The sequence below is a fragment of the Equus asinus genome, chromosome 11 (genome assembly GCF_041296235.1).
Source record: "Equus asinus isolate D_3611 breed Donkey chromosome 11, EquAss-T2T_v2, whole genome shotgun sequence".
Classification (NCBI taxonomy): Eukaryota; Metazoa; Chordata; class Mammalia; order Perissodactyla; family Equidae; genus Equus; species Equus asinus.
Genome location: NC_091800.1, coordinates 25,937,072 through 25,964,103, shown reverse-complemented (window position 1 = coordinate 25,964,103; position 27,032 = coordinate 25,937,072). Strand labels below are relative to the sequence as shown.

The 27,032-nt window shown below is 35.7% G+C and overlaps 1 protein-coding gene across 5 annotated transcripts in view; it reads left to right on the top strand.

The window, feature by feature from the left end:
• The window catches only part of FNDC3A (fibronectin type III domain containing 3A), a 200,469-nt gene that overhangs the window by 154,662 nt on the left and 18,775 nt on the right, over window positions 1–27,032 (top strand). For all 5 annotated transcript variants that reach the window (XM_044777168.2, XM_044777167.2, XM_070520652.1 and 2 more), the window contains 10 exons: window positions 5,185–5,342; window positions 7,271–7,330; window positions 8,395–8,533; window positions 11,850–11,903; window positions 14,030–14,154; window positions 14,533–14,707; window positions 16,479–16,565; window positions 24,290–24,428; window positions 24,960–25,028; window positions 25,866–25,984. In XM_044777168.2, the coding sequence (XP_044633103.1) occupies window positions 5,185–5,342; window positions 7,271–7,330; window positions 8,395–8,533; window positions 11,850–11,903; window positions 14,030–14,154; window positions 14,533–14,707; window positions 16,479–16,565; window positions 24,290–24,428; window positions 24,960–25,028; window positions 25,866–25,984 (1,125 nt within the window). The remainder of the gene's footprint in view (window positions 1–5,184; window positions 5,343–7,270; window positions 7,331–8,394; window positions 8,534–11,849; window positions 11,904–14,029; window positions 14,155–14,532; window positions 14,708–16,478; window positions 16,566–24,289; window positions 24,429–24,959; window positions 25,029–25,865; window positions 25,985–27,032) is intronic.

Sequence of the window (27,032 nt, the reverse complement as noted above, 5' to 3'; positions counted from 1 at the left end):
TAGATTTACTAGAAAAGGAATTTGGTGGTTGCCTTAATAGAATTAATATTTGAATGACATAGTAGCTAATACTAGCAGCATTTACTTGTTGTAGTATATAATATTAAAAGTATAATTTTGGGCGGCCGGCCCCGTGGCATAGTGGTTAAGGTTGGCGCACTCCACTTTGGCTACCCAGGTTCACAGGTTCATATCCTGCAGACCTACACCACTCATCAGCCACACTGTGGCAGCAATCCATATATAAAGTAGAGGAAGATGGGCACAGATGTTAGCTCAGGGCTAACCTTCCTCAGCAAAAAAAAAAAAAAGTATAATTTCTCAGTCACCTAAAGTAAAGCATGAAACAATTCTTTTCAGAATTTCTTGCCCAATACTATGAGGAAGATGTAATTTAGTAAAATAATAAGCCCTGTGTCATAAAACATAAAGTAATGCTGATGGTTTTGTTTTGCTTTGGTTTGTTTTAGTTTGTTTTTAACAATTTGAGTAACTATGCCTCTTTTATTAAATTACTTGTGAGCTGTGAAGTATACAGGTCAGGGTTTTTGCTTGTTTTTGCGTGTGTGGCTGCTTTTGCATGCTCTTGTTCATTTAGAGCACCAAATTAAATGTATTCGTTCACTCAATCATTCCATAAACATTTGACCATTTACAAAATGCCAGATGCTGTGCCAGAAACTAGAGATAGAATGGCAAACAGAGGGCAGGCATGGCCCCTGCCCTCAGAACCTGGGTTAGTAGAGTAAGCATCATGTAATAAACATAAAATTGTATCTTTGAAGTGCCAGAACAAAGAGATCTAGTGCTATTAGAATATATAATAGTACGAAAACTAGACCTTGACAGAGATGTCAAAGAAATTTCCCAAGGGAGGATGATTGAACTGAAACGTAAAGAAGAGGGTAATGGTTGGGCACTGTCCATGGGGGTAAGTGTAGGGACAGTTTTGCAAACAGAGAAACCAGCATTTGAAAAGCACTGATGTGGCACATGTGAGGAACCAAAAAAGAAGAAAAGCGCACTCCTGTGACTCAAGTGCAGTGTGTGGGGGAGAACATGGTGCTAGTCTCAGCCTCAGCTGCAGACTCGGGTTGAGTGACCTGGGACAAGTCACTCAGCCTTTCCAACTCTGTTTCTTCTTCCATGAAATGGAGTATAATGGTATTGTACCTCCTCATATGCTGGAAATAATTAACTGTGCTAGAAGTCTTTGTCTTATCATTGGGCTTCTTTGAAATTGTTCCTAGTCTCCTTTCTGTCAAAATCTACTGACATCTTTGTTTTAATAATGCTTAAAATTAGATGTGTCTTAGCTTTTACTCACTACCTTTTTGCTTTCAGAATTATTATCCCTTTCCTTTCCCTTTTTATGGTCACTGGAACCAATATTTGACTCCAGGTTTCCCTAGGCTCAACCTTTGAGTTATCTTCTGAGTAATTCTCCCACTTCCTAATCCCCATATCCAGACAAGGATCAAGAATTGTCCTTTCAATACCTTCCTAGGTAGACTGCATTTAACCTGACAGACAGCTTTTCTTCAAGAGTGGTTTTGATCACAACCTGACAAACACCACAATCTGCCTCAAAAATTAAAATATCCTACATAATCCAACCAGTTCTATTTGCATTTTGCCTACCACCATTTAGTCTTTGTCAATACTCATACGTATTTTTACATAGTCATATCTATTTTCAGCTACTGCCTAGAAGTGGATTCAGGATGGAAGCATTGTATAGTGGGAAAAGAACTGAATTATTCAGGTCCTAGTCACTAATTCAGGGACCTCAAACAAGTCACTTAACCTTTCTGAATATGTTTCTTCTATAAAAGTGAAGATAGTTGTATCTGTTTTGCCTACTTTAGAGGGTAATTGTAAGAATCAAGTGAGATGGATATAAAAGCAAATTTTACTTCTAAAGTAGCATACATATTTCATAGACATAGAAGACATATTTCAGATGATTTCCAAATCTGTATTTTCAACCCTCAATATTCATTCATCTCTTTCTCTAGAACCACATCTCCTGAGGCATCCTAAAGAATACTCAAGTTTGTATGTTTTGCCAGCAACTGGAACTTCATCCAGAAAATCAAATTCTTAATCTTCTTTCCCATACTATTTTTTCTTCTCCGTTGCTCCTCTAAAATGAAGTAGGAATTGGATTAAATCCCTTTTATTTTGTCTCCTTTCAGTGTTTCCATCAGTGAACACCTGTCCATCTAGGTTTTCCTGAATCTCAATATCATCTTAGATTTTCTCTTTACCTTTAACTCTCCAATGCCAAAGTGAACTCCAAGCTTTTTAGCAATTCTTGCACTATAAATTTCTAGGATGGAGTCTTCCCTGGCTCCCTCCACATACACACAGTTACTACCTCATCTTTACACAGGAACTTCACAGCTAGATGGGAGTCCACCTTTCTTTCTTCTTTACAAGAAGAAATTCTTTATAATCCGTCTGCATCTAGCACCAGAAAACAGCATTTTTCGGCATTATTCAGACTGCATTCATTCTCCTTGACCTCCCTGCAGTATTTGACACTGTTGATCACTTACTATTTCAGAACTATTACCCTTGTCTTTCAAGATGTGACTGTCTTCCTCTTTCTCCTCTGATTATTTTAATGGTCTTTTATCTGTCTCTCTTTCCGCCTTAATCTGTGGTTCTCATGGGAGTGAAATTACTAGGGAGATTTTTTAAATACACACTTATACACATTCCTTGGACAACCAGCTTAAAAGCATAAGCTTACAAAAAGAAATTACTCATTCCTATAATAGTAATCACTGATTTCTTTTCTACTGAATCATATCCCATCCCAAGTCCTTTAAAATTCTGTTCAAAATTCATTTCTCATGAAGTTTTCACAGCAGCCCCAGTGAAATTAACATTTTTGTGCCTTAACATTTATGTGCAAGTAATAAAATATGTTTTTAATAGAGTAAATTGGAACCAAGAGTTTTCTGTAAAAACAAGCTGTCTAAAAAAGGTGAAATTAGCAGTGTGTCTTAATTTTTTAACCGTATTTGCTAAATTCAACATAGTATCCTGGAAAAGTCTATTTAGTTAATAGGTAAAAGTATAGTTTAGTTAAAAACTTAGTTAATATATTTTACCAATGTTCATTTCTTAGTTTTGACAATAATACATTGTTATGTAAGATGTTAACATTAGAGAAGCAGGTAAAAGGTATACATGAACTCTGTATGCTATCTTCCCAACTTCTCTGTAAATCTAGATTTATTCCAAAATAAAAGTCTTTTTAAAATACTGTATTTGATTAATTATGGTAAAGAGATCATCTCCCTCAACACGGATTTCTGTAGGTGAGACCTGGAACCCTAAAGGTTGAAAGTTCAGTATCACCAAGCAAATTAGTGGCAAGTCTTATGGCTCCCTACTTAAGGTTGTCTCCACTGCCTATACTTTCGATGATGTAGTCAGAATACATCAGAGTACAAACCTGATAAAGTAAGCTTCATCAAGTAGATGCCAGTTAATGCCATTGACTGACTTACCTTCAGAGTAATGTCCACTTACCCATTCCCACAGTTATGACCATCCCGTAAAATCAAGAGACTCTAAAGGGTGTACATATGTGTATGTTAATAGTAAGTGTGTTTAAAAAAAGAAAAACCTGCACAGTTACAGATTAATAGCTTGATGGACACTGGTTAAAACAAGAAATCATTTTTATGTCCCTTATAAATAAAACATAGTACTGTACTAAGACCTGTTAAAGACAGTATGACAATAAGTAAAATATTAAATGTTAATTAAGTAAAAATATTTCCTGTGACTTAACAGAAGCAGAATAAATGCAGTAGTAGTCTTCTAAATTTATTCAGGCTTTGAGAACTTTGAAAAGGAGAAAAAGTTATCCTTGTGAAGAGATTGTTTATTCTGCCTAATTCAAGATAGGGGCAGTCCTCGTCCTAGTGCTTAGTGGTTTCTTTTTGTGTTATGTTTAGAAAGAATAAGATAGACGTTCAGTGTAAATAATTTTAAAGTAAGCTCTTACATTAATGTCAAAGTCTAATTTGGTAACCTTTCTTACCAATCTTTTAAATTTAAAGTTTAAATCTAATCCCTAGACTTTTTTCCCTCTTTCTTAGACTTTGATTCTCAAAGTAATACGTACTCATAAACTACTTCAGTAATCCAAAATGTATAAAACACTTTGAAGACATCTTTTTTTCTCTCTCAGCTCTCCCTGCACCCCACCACACATACACACAAAATCCTCAAAAGTACAAATTAGTACATTTGTACAGTACGTTTTCAGATATTTGTATGCATTTTATGTTTTTTAATACTGAAGTCATAGCATATATACTGCTTTGCAGTTTCCCTTTCCCCCCGTTACGTAGCACGAATATGAGGACATCTTTAAATGTCAGCACATATGTGTCTACCTCATTCTTTTTTCAACCACCTGCATAGTGTAATGTGTTAAAAGGCTGTGCCAGTATTTCCAATTTCTTGCCATAATTAAAAATGCTGCAGTGAATATTCTTAAGTGCATGTATTTATGTACTTATGTAAGTTTATAGCTATTATCCTGAAAAAAATTCCTGGACATAGAATTCCTGGATCAAAAGTAAACACATTTTAAACTTCTATATTGGTTCCTAAGTAACTCTACACAGGAATTGGGGTTTGTACCAATATATACTCCTATCCACATTTAAGAGAGTGCCCATCTCTCTAAACCCTCAACCCTCTAGATATTACTAACTTTTTAGTCTTCCCCGGTTCAGTGGATGAAAAGTGGTATCTTGTTTTAATTCACATTTATTTAATTATGAATTCAGTTATACATCATTTCATACATTATTCATTTATATTTGTATTTCTTTGGACAGTCCATATCCTTTTCTCATTTTTCTCTTGAGTTTTGTGGGTTTTTTCTCCCGTTCACTCTTTTGACTGTATATGGTATTCACGCTAGTAGTTTTGAATGGCCCAGAATGGTCTTTAAACTTTTATTGCACCCATTTGCCCTTTTGCAACAAATTATATCTCATCTGCAAATGGACAAGTTTCTATTTGTGAGCTGTTTTATGTAAGTAGATACAGATAGATTTTGTTTGATCTTGAAATTCCATTAGATTTTTCACTGTTCATTGTGTACATTACAGTTGTTTCAAAGAGCTTTTGAATATTATGTTTTTGCAGGCCTCTGACATTCAGGCAAGGACAGTAATACTTACCTGGTCACCTCCTTCCAACTTCATTAATGGCGAAACAGATGAGACTACTGTACCAGAGCTCTATGGTTATGAAATTCTGGTCTCAAGTACTGGAAAAGATGGAAAATATAAAAGTGTATATGCGTAGGTATTTGTTATGTTTTACTCCCTCCCATTGTGTAAGTTAATGGTTAAGAGCTTAGTAGTAATTTCTTCTATTTTTTTCCCTCTTCATGCTTTTATTTTGAGTCTATAAATTGACCAGTGATAGCGATTTCAGTGTAAATAGTGCAAATGCCAGCTGTTACACATTTCCGTCTACACTTCCTTAGAATAATCACTTTCATTGGCCACATTCAGCTTTTTTATTTTTCATTAGACCGCCTAATAGATGTTTCACTATTCCCATATTCCTGAGGCATAAATATAAAATTGTCGTTTGTAGAAGCCAGGCCCAGAAATGGAGAACTCTTAGATTTTGAACTCATGAAATGTGGTATTGCTCCTCTAAGGAGCTAGGTTGAATTCTTTTATGTACAAGCTCATGTCCTATTGTAAAATGAATATGGTACCATTGTTCCTCATTTGTACGTTGACATGTTAATAATCATATTTTGAAAACTTACCACAGTTCTTTTTCCTTTATTCAAAAGTGTTATACACCAAGAAGCCTTAGGAAGAATCATTGGCTAAAATTGTGACATTTATGACTGATGGTTGTAAAATAAATTATTTTTCTGCCCTTATTTATATAGAAGTTGCTTATTCTAATAAAAAAAAGAAAGAGTGAAGTCAATTTTTAGTTATAATTTAAGCACCAGGAAGATGGTAAAGGAGATGGTTAGTCATTTGAATGATCATAATTAACATAAAACACTGTATGCATCAGCCTTCTTGGTATCTTTTTTCAAAAAATAGCTAGTATAGGAAAGAAAAGAAAGTCAAATTGCCCCAGTGACTATCATCTAGTAACATAAGGTTATGGAAAATATCCTGTCTCCTCCTCTCTTTTGGGACTTCCTTGTGTTTATTCATTTTTCTTAAAAGAGACGAACCTACCTAAGGGGCAAATAGGGGATAAAGGACCATCAATGTAATGGTTTCTTTTTGTGTTAATTGCTGTTTCTAGTTAGATGTGGCTGCCTGCTAAGAAGAAGGGTTTATTTCCATTTGCAGCGTGACCAGAGAGCACGAGAGGGACATTAGTCACCTTCTTTACCCTATCCTAATTAAGGTCTCTTCTGAGGATGCTGCAGCAGCTGTTCAGTTCATTAAAGTGTACTTCCATCAGGGAGACATGTTTTCTTTCTCATAAGATTTACTGGCTTTGATTTGAGCAATAGGGTAGCTGGAAGGCAAGAGGGGCAGGGTTGGGAAGAACTCCATAAAGTGGAGAGGAGAGAAACTTAGCTGAAAGAAATGGAACAGAGAACAGTGATTAAAAGGAAAGAAATAGGAAATGGGCTGGTTTGTTGGCTACATACCCAAATAATAGTTGTATCAAATGATTATTGTAAGAAGATATGTACTGTTGTATTTGAAGCATGGGAGTAAAGCATGGGAGATGCTTTACTTCAAATAATGATGCACTTTTTTTCTTCTCTACTCGTTAAACTGTAGTATCTTATATAAAGTTCCATGTTATCTTCTAATGGAACGCAATAGTGGCAGACTCCTTGTAAAAATTTGTAGTTTTGCTTTCATTAGTACATGTGTTATTTAGCATTTTAACTGTACAAAATGGATTTTTAAATAATTGAAAATGATTCCATTTCTTCAGTAAGCTAAATATCTTCCCTGACTCCACTCAAACAAAAAACAAACTCTGATTTATACAGTTGATTTGCTTAGCACACCTTTTTGTTTTAAAGTGGTATGCAGGTACATACTTAAGTTTCACACATATCCTAATTACACAAATTCCACATTGATGGAATCTGAATATGTTTATAGTTGGTAAAGTAAGAAGCTGTATCATTTCATAAAGTGCCACAGACTGTAGTGTACACCATGCAAATCCTCTGGAAATGCTTTATTTATCAGACAATGAAATATTACCTTTTTTCCCCCAGAGGAGAAGAAACAAGTGTCACCTTAAATGATCTGAAACCAGCTACAGATTACCATGCAAAGTAAGGACTTCCTGTGTGTTGCTTTGATATGATATAGCATAGTTGTTTTTTTAAGTCATTTCCTTAAAAACCTAGAATATAATTTAGATATTAATTTTGGATTAAAAACATGGACTTTGTGGACTTTGGTTTTTCTTTTGGTATAATTATCAGCACTTTCCCAAGAAAACAAAAACATTTAACTCAAATGTTATATTGAAGGGTTAATCACCCTGTTTATAGGACCTAGGGATTGGAATGAATATGTAAGTGATAATGTATAATATGTCTATGATATTTAATTTAGCACTGGGAAATGGTCCCAGCTTTTGAAATTTTTACAAAACAGAGTCATAAATAATTGATTCGAACTTGCGTATTTTTGCTACATTCTGTTTTGGAAAGAGTTTGGGATATTACAACTCTTAGAATTTCACAACATCTAATTGGGGGTGATTTAGATATTGTTTTACTCTGTGCAGTTCTTCTATTATAATTTATCAAAATTTTATAAACCAGGGCCTCCCCAGCTGGGGCTCATTTAGTCAGTCACCTCCATTTTTGAAAAGAGCATTTGCGGTTGGGATTATTCCTATTAAACTATTAAATTAAATCTTCAATTATACTTCCTATGGCTCAACCCAAAGTACTGTCCAACTTACTATTTTTCAGACTGTGGATTGCAACCATTATTGAATCATGAAATTAATTTTGTGGGTTATAGTCCATACTTTTTCAATTAAATATAATCAAATGGAATAGATAGTATCTGTATATTACCCCTGGTTAGGGATATTGTTTCAGGACATTTGTGTGTGTGTGTGTAAATATATATTGCACAGACATGGTTATGTCATGATTTAAAATGTATTTCTTACTTTGGGTTGCAGTGAAAAAAAAAGATGAAAGCCACTGATCTATTTTTCTTTCACTTTTTAAGGGCCATGCTTAACTTCTAATACACATTTTTCTCGATAAAACATTTAGAGGGTACCTTACTAACTTGCAAGTAATTAAAGGTGATGCTGTTGAAGGTAGGATACAGTGATTCTGCGAGGTAAAAATTGTTTATTTTATGACCATAGAGTCCAAGCAGAATACAATTCTATAAAAGGAACTCCTTCAGAAGCTGAAAGCTTCACCACCTTGAGCTGTGAACCTGACATACCTAATCCACCAAGGATAGCCAATCGGACCAAAAATTCACTCACTTTGCAATGGAAGGTGAGAATATTCTCCAGAGTATTTCCAACTGAATATTTATTTCCTTTTTTCCCCCCCATAATATTAATTTTCAGTTGTTTTGGGGGACAAAAAGAACTTTATTAATGGTTTTTCTTACTATATGTAAATATAGCAGAAAATATTGATTTATAATTAGCAGTCCTTATTATACTGGGCATGTGATGACATTGAGAGTCTCAACAGCGATTCTCAAGCTCATTATTACTTTTTATATTTTGTATTGATGTCTTTATATCTTAAATTTTATCTTAAAATGAGGTTCATAATAACAACTAGACTCATAGTTTAAAAAACATCAATATAATGTTTTAAAGGAGGAATAAAGTTATTTTTATTAGAATAATATATGTGTTAATATATAAATGTTTGGGCCCAGCTACACAAGAAGATGTAATGAAGTGGACAGACACTGTACCTAGAATTGGTAATTTAAATACCATGGACAACATTGTCATTGGTGACATGATTTGATATATGGATTTTGGTAAATTTCTGAGCGAAATTAACTAGTCTTTCCCAAATCGCACAGTAGTTGCATTTTGGGGAAATTCAGTAACTGTTAAAACTATGCGAAAAATACCTTGTAAAATGGAATTAGGTTCTAGGCCTCAGATCATTATAAACAGATATTTTACCTACATGGTGCTGGACATCCAAAAGTCCTAGAGAAAGAGAAAAATCGTTCATTTGTATTGATTGTCCTACACTCTGTAGGACTGTTAGCATCCTTGATCTCCTCCCCCTATCATTATTGTGATGATCAGATCCCCCAAAATTTCAAAACATGCCCTGGAAGGAAGTACTAACTAAGTTAGCGACCATTGATTTACAGTGAGAAAATAACTATTCATCTTGATTTAATTATCTCTTCTTACCTCAAGAGCAAAACTCAGGACTACGTTGCTTTCTGAAAGCTTTTGAAAATTTGGAGCTAACTACTTGTTCGGAGCTTGTTTAGTCTCTAGTTCTTCTGAGGATATTAGATGCTTTTTGTAGTTACAAAGTACTTTTAGTGCACATAAATCAGGCAAGTATGTACATATATACATTTTCATATGTGATAAGTATGACTAATTTTATTTCCTGTCACCTAGGGTAGCCTTTTATTTATCAATATGCTCAGGCCCTTTCCTTTGGTAGGGCAATTGGGGTAGCAGCCTAGCGCCCTTCGTGAAGGTTGGGATTTCTATATAGGACACTGCTGTTTATTCTGAAGATAATTAAAATTGGATTTTGAACTTTGTCTTTAACCATATCCCAATAGGCCTGTACAAGATGTAAACACTGCCACTAGTTGCTCATGCAATGCCCAGGCTTGCCCAAGAAATGGTCCTATATATACACACAGTAATCAGATGGTTGGGGAAAGATATACCATTGTTATTATTACTGGGGATAGTATTATATACCTCAGAGTTATTGGGAGAGTTATCGGATCATATCTGTATAGCCCATAGCACAATGCCTGGAACATAATAAGCATAGTAATTATTTAAAGTTGAAAAAAACTGGCTTTGAGTAGTTTAGTGGCTTAAATATCAGATCTTTTGACTCTGCTGCCTCATATAATCTAAAAGTATTACTCTGGGAGTTAACATGTATGAGAACAGTGGCATGGGTCGGTACTTGGGTAGCGGTTGAGAGAAGTATTTTATCAGCTGACATTGTTTAGAATGCTAGTGCATGGTGATGGTAAAAATCTGACTGAAATTGGTCTTTTGCTCTTTTGTTATTGCTAGTACCTGGGCAGACCTTCTATTTATTGCTCAGCCCTGGAATACTGCTGGGTTAGGAGCACTGGATTTGTGTCAAATAGACCAAATTCAGTTCTGCCTTCACTCTTAATGACTGTGTGATCTGGGACAGATTATTTGGGCTCTTCAAGCCTCCATTTCTTCTTTTGTACATTTCACATAATAGTACTTCATAGAGTTGATGTGAGGATTAAATGAGATAAGGTGAAACAACTTCACAAATAATAATTTCCCTTCTGACTCAAAGAAAAACTGGAGGATAGGTCACAAGTCATTCAAGGTGGACATTTTAACAGCCTCACAAAAAAAGTAGACAAAATTAAGCAAAGTAAATATGAGACCTTAGCAACTAGACTAGAGCAATCTGGAGTCATTAACTCTAGGGAAATATGTTTTTACCCCACTCACTTCCTGCTGAGACTTGAAATCTTCTCTCCCTTTAGATTCTCTTCCTCCGCTTTGTAAGATTTGGAGTTTCCTAAGGATTTTTCTCTGCACCCTTCTCCTTATAGTCACTTTTATGTGCCACTGCTGTGCCAATCAGTGAGCTGTTACTACAACTTACACAGAAAATTCTGGTCATGCTAACCAGTTAAAAACTGCAAGTTTTAAAATTTTTTGAACAAAAGATCTGTGTTAGTATTCAACAAATAATTTGGACTGTCATGTTGTAAAAGACTCTTTATTAAAAACTTCACAATACTTAATTGTTGTTTACATAGTTGGCAATATTATTTAAAAACTGGATAGAGTCCAGAAAATTATAGAAGTTCTCTGGAGAACCATTTAAAAATTTAAGATTATTTAATTTTGATAAGAGGAGTCTTAGAGTTAATTGTCTTCAAATAGGTGAAGTTATTATAAGGACAGTAGTGATCAGTTCTGCATATAAATGAGAACTAAAGAGGAAATAGGTTCTGAAATTGTGGAAAGAAAATTCAGGTAGAAGTAACATTGAAATTCTTGAGTTTTAGAGTGATTAAATACTGGAATAAAATGCCAAGGGAGACTGAAATTTTCACCACTGATAATTAGCAGATTGTTGAATCAGCAGTCTCAGGTAATTGGCACATTGGATCTAAAAGCAGCGATCCAGACATGCCCTCGTATGCCCTCTTGGGGTTCCTTTCAGCACCCTTCTTTCACTCCTTGAGGTATTACACAATATTACATTTAGATTGTAAGGTGAGTTTTAATGAAAATGACAGGATGGATCCTAAGAGCTTAAAGCCGATAAAACCTGATAAAAGGCAAAGTGATTTTTTTTTTAAACAGATTATAAAAGTTAAGATAATTCTTGCTAAAAGAGATTGTTCAGTCTTCAGAAAAACTTGAGTAGCTTCTTGCTGTTTTCTTTCCTTGAATTTAAAAAGATTATGGGGTATATAATACATGTATTTCTGTATTCTCTATGCAGATGATTTCCATGCTAAATCACAGAGAACATCTGCAACACAATAGATTCCTTAGATTAGATCATCACAATATCTTTTACAAAAGTACTGATTTTTACTCACTTTGTTTTTCCGTGTTTGTTTTAGGCACCGAGTGACAATGGTTCTAAAATCCAAAGCTTTATTTTAGAATGGGATGAGGTAAGTAAATTAAGTCTTTTTAAATTAGGCTAAAACTGTGTGCATATCCTCAGGCAGAAATAACCTTTTTTGTTTTAACAGTTAAGTTTTTTCCTCTTTAAAAACAACGTGAACGATTTCATGTGGAGCATGAGTAAATTGATGGTGTTCTTAGAAAACAGTACTGACTAGACCTCCCTGTGTTTTGTTTTGTTTTCCACTAAACCACCACCATCAAAGCTGTCACTTTGGTAATTACCCTGATGAAGGAATTTTTTTTTCACATCAGCCTTAAAGGCACGTGTACTCGTTTATTATGGCTGCTTTAACAAATTACCACAGACCTGGTGGCTTAAAACAACACACATTTATTCTCTTATAGTTCTGGAAGCCAGAAATCCAAAATGGTTTTGGACACACCAAAATCAAGGTGTCACCATGGCCATGCTTCTCCAGGGACTGTAGAGGAGAACCCATTTCCTTGCCTTGTCCAGCTTCTAGAGGCTGTCCTCGTTACTTGGTTTATGGCCATATCAGATCCCTTTTCTCCCCCTGTTGCCATTATACATTGCCTTCTTCCTCTTCTGTCTTCAACTCCTTCTCTGCCTCCCTCTAAGGATGTTTGTAATTCCATTTAGGGCCCACCCAGATAGTCTAGGATAATCTCTCCATCTCAGAAGCCTTAACTTTAATCACCTCTGTGTAGTCCCTGTTATCATATAAGATAACATCCACAGGTTCTAGGGATTAAGATGTGGATATCTTTGGGGGGCCATTATTCAGTCTACCACAGCAAGCATACTGGACTGTATTGTTTAGTACTTTTACTGTCATTTATGATGTTCCCTCTTACCCTGCTGCTAACACCACAGCTAAGAGGAGGGGCCAAAGGGAGTAGAAGAAATTCCATTGATAATTTGGGAATGCAGCAGTATATTAAAAGAGTAATGAAATACAACCAAGTAGATTTTATTCCATTAGTTCTTAGAGAATTCAGAAATAGGAAATCTATTACTATTTCATGGTAAGTTAGAAGAAAAACCATATCATCTGGATAAGTAATGAAAAGATATTTGCTAAAATTTAGCACCCATCCAGTTAAAACTCAAAACAAATTAAGAATAGAAAGGTAAATTCTTATTTGATAATTATTTTTATATTAAGTGAAGTACCATCACTGAACAATAAAAGCATTTCTAGTCAAAGCACAAACCAGTCAAAGTTGCCAGTTATTCCCACCTTTGTTTAACATTATTCAGGACATTATAGTTATTGCAGTATGGTTTGGAACCAGAACAAGAAGTACAGCCATGGTGGCTGGGCAGGGGGGCAAAATTATCTTTATTTAAAGAAGATATGATTTTCTATTTAGACAACTCAGTAGAATCAACTGTAAAGATTATTAAAACTAACAAGAGAGTTTAGTAAAGCAGCCAGATATGGATTAAAGGTTTTCTTTGAAGCTGATATCACCCTGAGCACCCTTTCTCTCTACCAACACAGTAAAGAAAGATGAATGGAGAGAGACTTGTCCATTTTATGTAGCACCCTAAATTTCCAAAACTCTTGAGTTGTCCTGAGCTGCAGACTTTTCTCTCCCATCTTATTGCCTATAATTGGGCTTTTCTCTCTGCTTATAATCTTTCATTGTTACATCTAAGCAGTAGTGGCTCCAAACCCTTTATTTTAAAGAAGCTTAGCAGCTGTCTAGGTGGGGGTTTAGGATGAGTTGGGGACCTTTTCCTAAAACTGTTTGCATAGAACTTTTCATAGGATGAGGAATACCGCCAGTTGTGCGTATCAAAAATCACCGTTTTCACCACTACCAGTCCCCCCATAGAGATTGTGGGGTCTATACCTGGGAAGAGTTTCTTTCATTAAAGCCAGAGGTTTAGTATCAGCTAAAACAGGGTACTTATTTCAAGAGTATGCAAAGATACCTACTCTCCAGTTGTTGAACTCTGCATTTAATGATCAGTAAATATCATATAAAAGATGTGTGTTATCTCAACTTTCTCTTGAGATCTGTGGTGTGCACAGTAACAAAGATGACTTTTAATATACACTAGCTACTATGTTACTGTCTGTCAATTAGGAATTGATGTGTATTTATCTTTTTACAATAATGATACAATAATTTCTTTTAGGGAAAAGGAAATGGAGAATTTTGTCAGTGTTACATGGGCTCACAGAAGCAATTTAAAATTACTAAATTGTCACCAGCGATGGGTTGTAAATTTAGACTATCAGCCAAAAATGACTATGGTACAAGGTAAGACATATTTTAATGTAGATATCCTAGATTATCCAGTCAACTTCTTTGTGTAAATTCTTCACAGTCCAAATTATCCACTAAAAATTATGCTTTAGTTTGTCACTTTGTTGATACAGTTAATATGTATTACTGGCCTAGCAAAAGCTGTAAGAGAATGTCTTAGTTAACATAAATGCAGTTTTAAAAGAATACTGATTCATTTTAGGTATCTGACCTGGTTGCCGTAAAGATACCAAATCCAAGATATATTATTTGGATTATAATTAATCATCAAAATTGTCATTTTCAAAAAAATGACATTTATCAAAAATGAGTTGTTTAGCTTTAAAAATAACTTTTTTTTCATTCCTTCTTAAAAACCATTTGTTTCAACAGTGGTTTTAGTGAAGAAGTCTTATATTACACCTCAGGCTGTGCACCTTCTATGCCAGCAAGTCCTGTGTTAACAAAGGCTGGGGTTACTTGGTTATCCTTACAATGGAGTAAACCCCTAGGAACACCATCAGATGAAGGAATTTCTTACATTTTAGAGATGGAGGAAGAAACTTCAGTAAGTATGAATATGTATTTTAAATAGAGTATTTAAAACATCTTTTAGTGTGGCACTAATCTTGATACAGCAAATATTGCCACGATAGTTAGATCCTTCCCCAAATCCTTTGAATCCTTAGTAGGTTATTGTTTGGGAGAAGACAGTTTTGGTTTTTTTAATGTGTAGGAGGGGGTTTTGCTTTTTATGTGTGTTTGAATGTATGTTTGTGCCTGGCAGCAACAGCATTTTAAATATATATGTTTTGGAGAAAATAAAGTGGGGAAAAATCACCACAGCCTTCTAGATTAAGCAGCTCTAAAAGATAAGGAAATAATGTGTCTGCCCTTCTCCAGCTGTGTTCATATACTGCTTCCCTGCAAGTGCCATAGAAGATTTGAAGAGCCTCATAAGACTATGGTACAGCCTGAATCTAGTTACCAGTGGCTCATCTCCCATGAGCTGGAACCAAGCTGAATAAGAGTTAGGGTGTCTTCTGTTAGTTCTTGTAGTTCCATAGCTTTTCAGAGCTACTGTGAGGCAATATGAGTCAAGAATAGCATTGGTCCACTCCTAGGTATATACCCAGGAGAATTGAAAACAGCTGTTTGTAAAAACATTTGTACACAAATGTTCATAGCAGCTTTATTCATAATAGCCAAAATGTGGAAATAACCCAAATGTCCATCAGCTGATGAATGGATAAACAAAATGTGATATATATCTTTCAGCCATATAAAGGAATGGAGTACTGACACATGCCACAACATGAATGAACCTTGAAAACATTATGCTAAGTGAAAGAACTCAGTCTCAAAAGACCACATAAATTACGTTGTTCCGTTTATATTGATATGGGCAAATCCATAGAGACAGGAAGTATATTAGTGGATGAGAAAAGAGGGGAAGTGACTGCAAACCAAAAAATAAAATATGGGCTTTATTCTGGAATTAGGAATTAAGTGATGGTTGTATAACCTTGTGAATATACTCTAAGTCATTGAATTTTATACTTTAAAATGGGAATTTTATGGTGAATTATATCTCAGATTTAAAGAAAATTTTTTTTTAAAGATTTTATTTTTTTCTTTTTTCTCCCCAAAGCCCCCCGGTACATAGTTATATTCTTAGCTGTGGGTCCTTCTAGTTGTGGCATGTGGGACACCGCCTCAGCGTGGCTCAATGAGCAGTGCCTTGTCCGCACCCAGGATTCGAAGCAACAAAACACTGGGCCACCTGCAGCAGAGCGCTTGAACTTAACCACTCAGCCTCAGGGCCAGCCCCGCAAATTTTAAAAATTTTAAAAATAACATTGAGAAAGTAGTGAAGCATTAATAGCAATCCCAAACCTAAGTGACATCCCTACCAACACAACCAACCATTCATTTAGTCACCTAAACACAGCTTTGTGTTCAGAGCAAGTTAAATATGTTAGTTACAGTTCTGTTTAGCTGTTGCAACATCTGTCTGGGAAATTCCTGCTAGTTCTAGGGATAAGCTTAATGATGACAAAGTTAACATTGGCTCTGACTCCTCCCTCAGCACAAAGATCTTCTCCTGGCTACTGTATTTACTGAGAATCTGAGGTCTCTCTCATCCTCCTACAAATATTTAGTAGCATTTCTGGATCTGTCCACTCAAGATAGAAGCATCAAAGTAAGGATTACACTCAACAGAGCATTAATCACTGCACATAGTAGAAAATGAAGAACACCTGAATCTTTTCACATACTTGTTGTTCCCCATATTTCTGCTGTAACACATTCAGTGAAGACTTGTTTTCCCTTTGTAGGGATATGGTTTTAAGCCTAAATATGATGGAGAAGATCTTGCTTACACAGTGAAAAATCTCAGACGTAGTACAAAGTATAAATTTAAGGTAAGTTTTGAAAGCCCTTAAAAGATTTTTGTTGTTCTTATTGTTCCTGTTATTTTAAAGCCATGTACATACCTCACTCCTTAGTTTTAAATCTTAAGTAATTTTGGCCTTTTCTAATGAGCTTTATTGTTTTACTTTCTTGCTGTATAACAGTGCTTCTCAAACTTTTTATATTTAAATTCAAAACAATTTTAATGTTTTATGAGACTCTTATTTGTATAATGTGAACAGATGTCTTTTAATATCTGGCTGTTGTTAAACATACTCAGAATATGATTTTTTGGCAGAGATACCATAAAAAGTAATGGTATTTTTTTCTCAGTACATCATATCAAATGGTGCACAATTTCACTTGTCCCATTACTGGTAGTCACTTGATGAAGGTGATATCTGCCATGTTTCTTCACTGTAAAGTTGTTCTTTTTCCTTTTGTAATAAGTATTTTGTAAATACTATGTTAAACATCTTATTCCTCATCAAACTTTTACCCACTAGTTTTAACACTCATTGATAATTCTTGCCTGAATCAATTATTACTATGATTAATGGTTGCCAAGTAGTGATTTTTTTATTTTATTATTCCTTCTAGATTTATTAGTTGGCATTATACTACAAGGAAAAGCTTTCTCTTCCTCATTTATATTAGAATGAACTCATGGATTCCTGTATCTTGAGTGGGTTATGTTTTGTTACCATGGTTATCAATTGTGAGGGTCAAATTGTCTCAGATTTGGGAGCCCCTTCAAACTGGCTTCTGATTCCTTTTGACATGTCCCTCTATCATTCTTTGAGCCCTTCCTTTTTGGCACATGATATTCCAGTCTTGTCTTATACTTTCCCTTCTTCAACCTTGGAATTGGCCATCTCTCAAAGCACCTGGGTCCTTTTAGTGGACAGTAGCATTTACAACCCAAGGTCTAGGTAGTAAGTATACTTACTGCTAAAGGGGTTTTGCTCCTCCTGGGCACCCTCTCACTGGACAGAGCTAGGAACTATATGTATGTATATGTTTTTTGTATATATATATATATATACAGTTTACATGCACAAACACATTTACAACTGTGTTTCTATATATATCTATTTTTAAAAATCATGAGTTCACACCATATCGCCACAGGTTAATTCTAGTTTTCTCCTTTCCTTATTTCCAACCACCTTCATCATCAGTGAGAGACTTTGCCCCAGTTATGTTCCATATATGTACTTTTCGGCTCAAACTCCTTCTCTTCCCCTCATACCCTTCCCTAAGGTCCTGCTCAGAGTGTTTGAGTTCCAGCTAGCCAAATGGCTGCTGCCTCCACCCAGTCCACCCCTGTCCTCCAGCACAAATACTTGCCTTGTTTAGCCCACCTTTTGACCTTGAGGAAGGCGGAGAGATTCTCAGTGTCATTGTTGCTTGCTTGAGCCATGGAGACTCTACATATCATTCTTGCTCACTTGAAACAGTAGCAAGCTTTGAAAATTCTTCTGCTGTAGAAACTCCTGAAATTCTGTATCCTTCCTAGTATAGCATCCATTCTAGGATATATTTTAGCTCTGACTTGGTCAGTGATAAATGATGCGGGGTTGGTGAGCCGAGGAGTGGAAAGAAAGATTTCTTAGACTCTTAAGATCTGGCAGTAGTGCTCTTTTATTTAGAGAATAGAATAGCATGGGGACAGGACCCATGGGCAGTCAGAGCTTCTGCTGCTGCCGCTTCTGCTGCCCACGCTGGCATGGGGACAGGACCCATGGGCAGGCAGAGCTGGTACGTGGGGACAGGACCCATGGGCTGTCAGAGCTCCTGCTGCTGCCCGGAGTTGAGGGTTAGGGGTAATTTTATAAGGCATGGGTATGTGAGTCATTTCTTTACAAGACAAAGGAAAGAACATGAAAAAAAGTTAAAATGGTGTCAGTGCAGATGGGGTCTGGTCGTTGGGTGATCCTATGACTTTTAGACAAGAATCAAATCGGATTAAGTAAAGGTCAGAAGCCACCACCCTAAATCAGTTACATGAGATTGCCAGACAGCAACCAACTTAAGTTCTTGCCTTCCCCATTAAGAGTTTCTAGGGATAAGGTCATCTCTCTTCTTCCTGGTACAGAGAGGGAGGCACCTTTTACAGATAGAGATTTACCTTACAAATGTAAATGTGTCCCAACAAGGGCAAGTTCCATTCCCCAGAGCCTCCCTCCCTGTCCCAGTTTATCAAAAGCAAGCAGCCCAAAACAATCCTGATGCCAAAGAGACATATCTTGGGGTGGCCAATTTCAGGTCCCTACAAGGTCATCCCCCCTTCCTTCACAAATGCAGATATCTCTCAAAGAGCAAGCAAATTCCAATCCTAGGAGCTTGCTTCTCATCTGCAGTTTTTTAAAATTAACCAGCCTAAAAATCCTCATCAATAAACATTGCTATTTCTCGGCAGGCAGTGCTTGAAGTAGTTATCATACCAGTTATATAAGCCAGCCTACATTTTTGTGCAGTTTTCCCAGAAATACAACAGGATGGTTATTAGTTGATAAATTCAACATTTGAATTTTCCTACCAGTGCTTATTTAATCAAATCATTTCAAATAAATGATAGAAGCCACTGTAAATTGTTTTCACTATCCAAAAGCAAACATAAATTTTATTACTCTTTGAGAACCTTAGAAAGAAAATTTTAATGCTGGGGCCGGCCCGTGGCCGAGTAGTTAAGTTCATGCACTCCACTTCGGTGGCCCAGGGTTTCACTGGTTGGGATCCTGGGCGCGGACATGGCACCGCTCGTCAGGCTCCGTTGAGGCGGCATCCCACATTCCACAACTAGAAGGACCTGCAACTAAGATATACAACTATGTACGGGGGTGATTTGGGGAGATAAAGCAAAAAAAAAAAAAAAAGAGAGAGAGAGAAGATTGGCAACAGTTGTTAGCTCAGGTGCCAATCTTTAAAAAAAAAAAAAATTTTAATGTTAATGGGAAATTTGTTATATAGTGCATAATAATTATATTTGTTATGGTTTATTTCATATACTAGTTTCATTTTTAAAACTTATGATAACACTGGGTCATTTTAATTTCCAAATACAGTTTTCATATTTACAAGATTTATAAAATGCCTGAGAAGTATATACATTCATTCCAGTTTTTCTCTCATGATGATACTGGATTATATTTTGCTTCAGTAATGATTGTCATACCAACAGGTCTTTTAAGGGGAAGTTGTTTGTGTCTTTATAATTTGGTAAGTTTATTATAGTTCTTAGAATTCTACTGCCATGAAACCATGTGCCATGGTGTTATTGCCACATAGGGACAAAAATGTGTACACACAACCAGGAGTTAAATTCCTTACTAATTACTGTAAACAAATCTGAAATTTCTCTAAAACTGTTTCACTGTGGCAGTCACTCTCAAATTGCAGGGTATAGAATCTCCAAGGAGACAATAGCCTTTTCCAAAAAGCACCCCCAAATAACTGGAGAGGGAAGGGGAAAACAGTGTGTCCCTAAACCACCTCTTAACAAATCACTGGATTGTAGGAGGAGATTATATGCTGGTTTATTAAATAACAAATAAATTAAAATAGTGATAATATCTAGAGCAGCAGTTCTCAAAGTGTGATCACAGGACCATTCTCTCATCACCTGGGAACTTGTTAGAAATGTAAATTCTCTGGCCCCACCCCAGAGCTACTCAATCAGAAATTCTGGGGGTAAGGCCTAGCAATTGATTTTTAGCAGGCCCTCCAAGTGATTCTGATGCTTGCTGAAATTTGAGAAACACTGAACTAGAGGAGAAAAAAAAAAATCCAGCAAATAGAAAATGAGGACTGTATGAAGTATTCTAGAAGCCCAGACATTTCTTTTGAATCTGCCATGTGCTGGGTGCCAGCTGTGAGGGGGTTTTGAATCATTAAATCCTATTGCTGTGTCTCGGTCTTCCTTTTCTAGTGTGACATTGCAGACTCCTCTTTCAAGCAAACATGTCAATATAAAATCTTAACACTCTAAAAAAATCTTAAAATCCTAAGCAAAAGCAATAAAAATATTATAATCCAGGAAGTAATGACTAGATAGTATATTATCGTTTGTAAAGAAATAATAAGCAGGGGCCGGCCCAGTGGCGTAGTGTTTTAAGTTTGCCTGCTCCACTTCAGCAGCCCGGGGTTCACGGGTTCGGATCCCAGGTGTGGCCCTACATACTGCTCATCAAGCTATGCTGTGGTGGTGTCCCACATATAAAATAGAGGAAGATTGGCACAGATCTTAGCTCAGGGACAATCTTCCTCAAACAAAAAGAGGAAGATTGGCAACAAATGTTAGCCCAGGCCAATCTTCCTCACCAAAAAAAAAAAAAGGAGGAGGAGGAGGAAAGAAAGAAACAATAAGGATATGATTAGCATAAAAGAAAATTGTAATATGACCAAATTTACCAAATGCCAGAGTTCTAGGTTCTACACTATGGACAATCCTAAGACAGTCAAAATACCAAAACAAAATTAGAACCATGAAAAAATGTTAAGGACCAAAGAAAAAAGAAAATAAAAATTTAAAGCATAAGATAACAGTCAGAATTCTTAAAATCACTTGAAATTCAGAGTGATAAACAAGCAAACAGTGTTAATTACATCCAGTAGTTCACTGGAAGCTGGGCTAGGACCTGGTGTCCACATTTAAAAAAAAAAAGAATTAAAGGCTTCAGAGGATAATGTCCAGTCTCTGTGACTCTGGGCCACTGGAAAGCTGATGCCTTGTTTCCTAAAGTTCCTGAAAAGTAAGTTTTTCAAGTAGCAAGGCTTCTAAAGGTCAAGGTCTGAGTACCTTGAACTGAGAACCCTTAGATACTTTGACTTCAGCTTGTTACTTGTTTCTGAGGCCTTTTCAGAGGTGGAGAGAAATCAAAAGAGTTAGCGTCTTGAATCTATCAACTTCTCTCATCTTCCGTCCTTGAAATTCACTTAGACATCAGCATCTATGTCAGTACATAGTCATGTCCCTTTCATCTTTCTTATCTTGTCTGGTGTCATTTTATGATGTTTTCCTTCTCCTCTGCCCTAAGTGTGCCTGAGTTTAGTCCTTAATCTTCTTGGTATATCTCTTTCACCCTTGGATATATCATCTCTTTGCCTTATATCACCGGTCATTTCTGTCATGAAGAATACTGAATCTCCAAACCTGTTCAGTATCACTTTCAGGCTATTCTCTCACCTTCTAATTCAGGTTCTATTTTATAACTAGATTAATCTTTCTGAAACACAGCTTTCCCCCTAAAAAACAATGTACTTAGTTTTACCTAAGATTCTTTATATTCTGACGCATTCAGTTATTAAAATGTACTGCCTTTCACTCCTTACTTGAACTGGCTACCTCGCCAGGTTGATTACTCATCCTTCCCTGAGCAGAGCTCTCTAGTAACCATTCACTTCTGCTCTTATCCTCAGGTCTTTCTGTTCTCTCTTATCCAAGCTTCCCCTTTCACTGTTGTTGTCAGTATTACTTCCATTTGCCTTTTCAAAACCTTCCTGGACTGTTTTATGTAGGCCATAGTAATCTTTCTTCTCTTGCCTAATTCTTTTGATATGCATATTGCCTATCTTCCACACAAAGATTCTAAACTCATTGTAAGTAAGGAGTGCAGAACACCTAGAGTTCCTAGCACAGTGCTCCCTTTGTGGTGGGCACCAAATTAATGTTTTGATTATTTGTAAAATTTGTGGAGGGAGAAAAAGATGACCTTAATAGCTTTATACCTTTAATACATTTATGGCTAACTGAAGTAAAAGGAGACACTGCTGAAATATATAGCCTTAAAAACATAATTAGTGGATCCTTATGGTTTTTAGAGTCTGCTCTTACTTTAAAAGCTTCCTCTGGTTATTAGGTTTAAGTAGACACTGTGTACCATATTAAGAAATGTTTTGATCCCCTTTGTAGTCTAATTTGTAAAGCAGCAGAGTGAGAAAATTCATCCTGAAATCCATGTGAATATGTGAGAGGAGAGGACTGAGGAAGCCTGAGCAAAATTGAACAATTGGACTAAATTTTACCTTCTCATGGGCTGCATGAGTTATTTGGGGTAGTAGGTTTATTTAGATCCTTATCTATAGTGTCATGTCATAGTGGTCCCCAACTATGAGTCATTCATTCAACCAGTAATTATTGAGCATCTACTCTGTGATAAGCACTGTTCTAAACAGTAAGAATACAATAGTGATCAAAACAGCTAATATTCTAGTGGGAGGAATAGACAATGAAGCAAACAAATATCAGACAGTGATAAGTGCTAAGCAAGTTAACTCCAATAGGGTGAAGTGACAGAATAACTGGAGAGTCAAGAAAGTCTTCTCGGAAATGACAACAGATCTGAATAACAAGGAGGTAGCATGGTCAAGGTCAAAAAGAACATTCCAGGCAGGGGAGATAACTGCTAATGCAAAATACCCTAACGTGTAGGTAGTCAGGAGTGAAATCACATAGGGCATTGTAGGCCATGATAAGGAATTTAGATTTTATTAATGTGAGAAGCCATTGGAGGGTTCTAAGCTGAGAAGTGATAAAGTCCCTTTAGCTGCTGTATAGAAAGTAGATGCAGTTGGGGGAAGGAATGGAAGTTGGGAAACTAGTTAGTAGTAGATTATAGTCATTCAGAAAAGACAAGATAAAGGAGGCTTTGACTAAGGTGGTGGTAGTAGTAGAAAACAGAGAAGTGGAGGTAGAGTTGACAAGATTTACTAATAGATTTGATATGTAGGTTTAGAGCAAGAAGAATCAAGGATGTCTCCTAGATTTTTGACTTGAGCAACTAGGTAGATGGTAGTGCTTTTTAGTGATGGGAAAGAACAGAGATGGAGCAAGTTTGGAGAAGAGAAAATCATATCAAGTTTGATATTGGACTTGAGATTTAAGTTGAGTAGAAGAGATAAGGTAAAAATATAAATATAATTAATTTTCTGAAGTCAAATATAATAATACCTAGCTATGAATTATACTTTTCTGTTGCTGTACAACTTAGCTTGAAAGAAAGAACATTATCATCTCACAGTTTCTGTGGGTCAGGAATCTAGGACCAGCTTAGCTGGGTGGTTCTAGTGCAGGGTTTCTGTGAGGTTGCAGTCAAGATGTGAGCTTAGGCCACACACTTCTGAGGGCTTGGCTGGGGCTGGAGGGCTTGCTTCCAAGTTCACTCAAGTGGTTGTTGCCAGGAGCCCTCAGTTTCTCACTGACTGTTGGTCAGAGCCTTCAGTTTCTTACCAGTCGGGCTTCTCCATAGGGAAGCTACACACACCATCATTTCTGCTACTTTCTGTTTGTTAGAAGTCATTAAGTACAGTTCAAAGGGAAGAGGAATTAGGCTTTATCTTTTGAAGACAGGAAATTCAAAGAATTTGTGGACATCTTTTTAAACCTCTGAAGAATATTAAAAGAATAAGTAAAGCAAGCCTAAAGCCCATCAAGTATCACAATTGTCCCTGTGATGACTCTTGTTTAGTATCCAAATGTTAGACTCACACTGTATTCCCAGCACTGACTCTAAAAGGGGACTGATTATACCTGAATACTCTTCAGATATGCTGAGTCCCTATTGAAGACAAGCAGTAAACACATAATTCTCACATAAACAAGCCATCACAGTCTGAAAACTTTCTTTATCATTTGATTGAGCCTATTTGTCTCTCATCACTTCGTTCATTAAGCCAGTATCTATCATTAGGTGTCAAACATTAATTATTTTATGTCTCCGTGTTCTCATCACAGGTTATTGCTTACAACTCAGAAGGTAAAAGTAATCCAAGTGAAATAGTAGAATTTACTACATGCCCTGATAAACCAGGAGTACCTGTAAAGCCTTCAGTTAAAGGAAAGATACATTCACACAGTTTTAAAATAACTTGGGGTAAGATGTCATGCATATCTGTACATCATTACTCTTATATTTGATTAAGATGATTTGAATATTAAGATAATTTTTAACATATTTGAGTAAATTTGTTAGCTCAGGCAAGTTCAATAAGAAATGTGAGAGTCATTCATTGTTTGAGGATCTTTGTTGTGGAAAGCTTTGTATTCACACATACTAAGTTCAGATTTGATACAGGGAGAACTTGGGATCCACTGTAGGACTATGAGCAGGGGTAGCACTGTACGAAATGAAAGATTACTGAACTTGTAGCTAAAGTCACCTGGGTCATCCTGGCTTTCAGGAGAAAAGAAAATCATTCATTTAAAACAAACATTTATTGAGCACCTGCTTATATACTACTTAATGCAAAACCAATAGAGTAATGAGATGCTGGTATTAATAAAACATTGCAGATTATTCTTTTTTCTTTTTAAGAAATTCTATGTTTGGTATTTTGTTTTTTAGGGTTTTCTGTCATTTTTAAATTATATGTACTTTGCCTAATACCCTTTTTTCTTCGAGTAGACCCACCAAAAGACAATGGAGGAGCAGCCATCAATAAATATGTAGTAGAGATGGCAGAAGGTCCTAATGGTAAGAATAACTGTTAAATATTGATAGATTTATACCAGTCAGTCGGCCTCTATTTCTCATGACTTTACATTTTATGTGATCTCTTTTCTTTCCTCTTGATTTTTTTCCTTTGTTTGTAGCAGTTAAGCTTTTGCCTGTTATGACCCACTTTAAGTTGTAATCAGTCCCCAGAAATACAATGAATCAAATGTAGGACTGCTGTACACTTATCATTTACGTTTGCATTTTCAGGGTTTTTTTCTCATTTGTTTGCATTGCTCAGTTGCAGTATACCTAAAGTCTTCTGAAGGTTGGTTTATTAAGTTAGATTTATATCCAGATGTACAGAGAAAAACTATCTTCTAAAATTTAACTTACATTATACTAGTTTTAGTAATAAATTCTATGCCTAGTGAACTTTATTCTTGAATCATACATTTAGCAATCTTTGTTTCTATGAACTGACCTATTTCCTGCCAAAAAACACAAGGATGTCGTTTAATTAAGGCTAAACTTCCTATGGTATTGGTTCTTTCTGTTCTTTGTATGTTATAATGTTATTACTGGACCAGTAAACACATTTAAAATGCTTAATTAAAAGCAAATTACCAATCTAGGCCAAAGTCTGTACAGAGTTACAGAGATATTTCACTTCAACAAAGCCATGCAAATTTGTCTGGGAATCTGCACACATAGAGAAAATTAGATCATTTCCAGGAAACTCGAAACAAGCTTAAATTGTTTCTGACAAATTACGTAAACACTTATTTAGTGAAGCTAGGATACCTGCTGTGTCCATGATACCAAAATGTTAAACATTACCTTGCAGCTGATCGAACATAATTCTTCACCTTACAGGAAACAAATGGGATATGATATACAGTGGAGCTACTAGGGAGCATCTTTGTGATCGACTGAATCCAGGCTGTTTCTATCGTTTACGAGTTTACTGCATCAGTGATGGAGGACAGAGTGCGGTAATACTTATGTGTAGATTTTTTTTTCAAGTTTGATCAAATGAGATGGGATCACCAGATGTTACCTCAAATATTTAAATGTATCCATACATGTATAAAAGTAATTTCTGTAGCCCAGGCGGTTAATTTTAAAGTGACCAAAATATGTTAATGTAGTACTTAGCTTATGGCCAGTATTCAGTGAATATCTACTGTCTGGTTGGTGTTTAGCTTTGGAAAAATATATCCAAAATATACAGTATACACAAATATACAAAAACATTGCATAAAATTTTATAAAGATAAATTTTAGGATGCTTAATAACAATACCCAATAGAAATAAAATAATTGTAGACTGATTTACTGCTCCATAAATTACATGTATCAGAACAAACCATAAAATATCATTTACTCTTTAAACATAGATTCTTATAGTTAGTTATTTCAGAAAAGTTGGCAATTACTTTTTATTATTAGAGATCCAATAACCAAAATGAACTTAAAATGTACTATATATGGATGGTACTATGTACAATGTAAAATGTACTATGGATTATAAATGAGACGTGTAATGTTCTACAGAGGTATGGTTTTTAATAGGAGTGAATTTTTTTTTAATGAATTTAACCAAGAATGGTTTCTTGGAGCATTCATAATTGTTATTATTTTTCAAATGGAATTTAGTGCAATCAAAGTATATTTTTAAAAGTGAATTATAAGCATTTTGTTGAAAATGCGAGTATCGTGAAACCAAATGCAAGTCCTGCCCAACAGGCTTGGGATCTAATTGCTTCATTTATCTAATAAAATCTTCCTGGACTTTAAAAAAAGGAAACCCTTCCTTCCTCCCCCCTCCTAAAAAAACTCTATTTTTCTGATACAGTATTACAGCATTCTTATATAGGATACCTTTCTGAATAAGGTGATGACCAAATAGCTTATTCATGTTTGGAAAGATTGTTAAGGTAAATCTTAATACAATGCAGATAAGAAATATGGCACTGAGTTTATTTCATTGTTTTTAAGAGAATGTTTTTAAAAATAAAACTAAAAGACATTTTTTTGAAA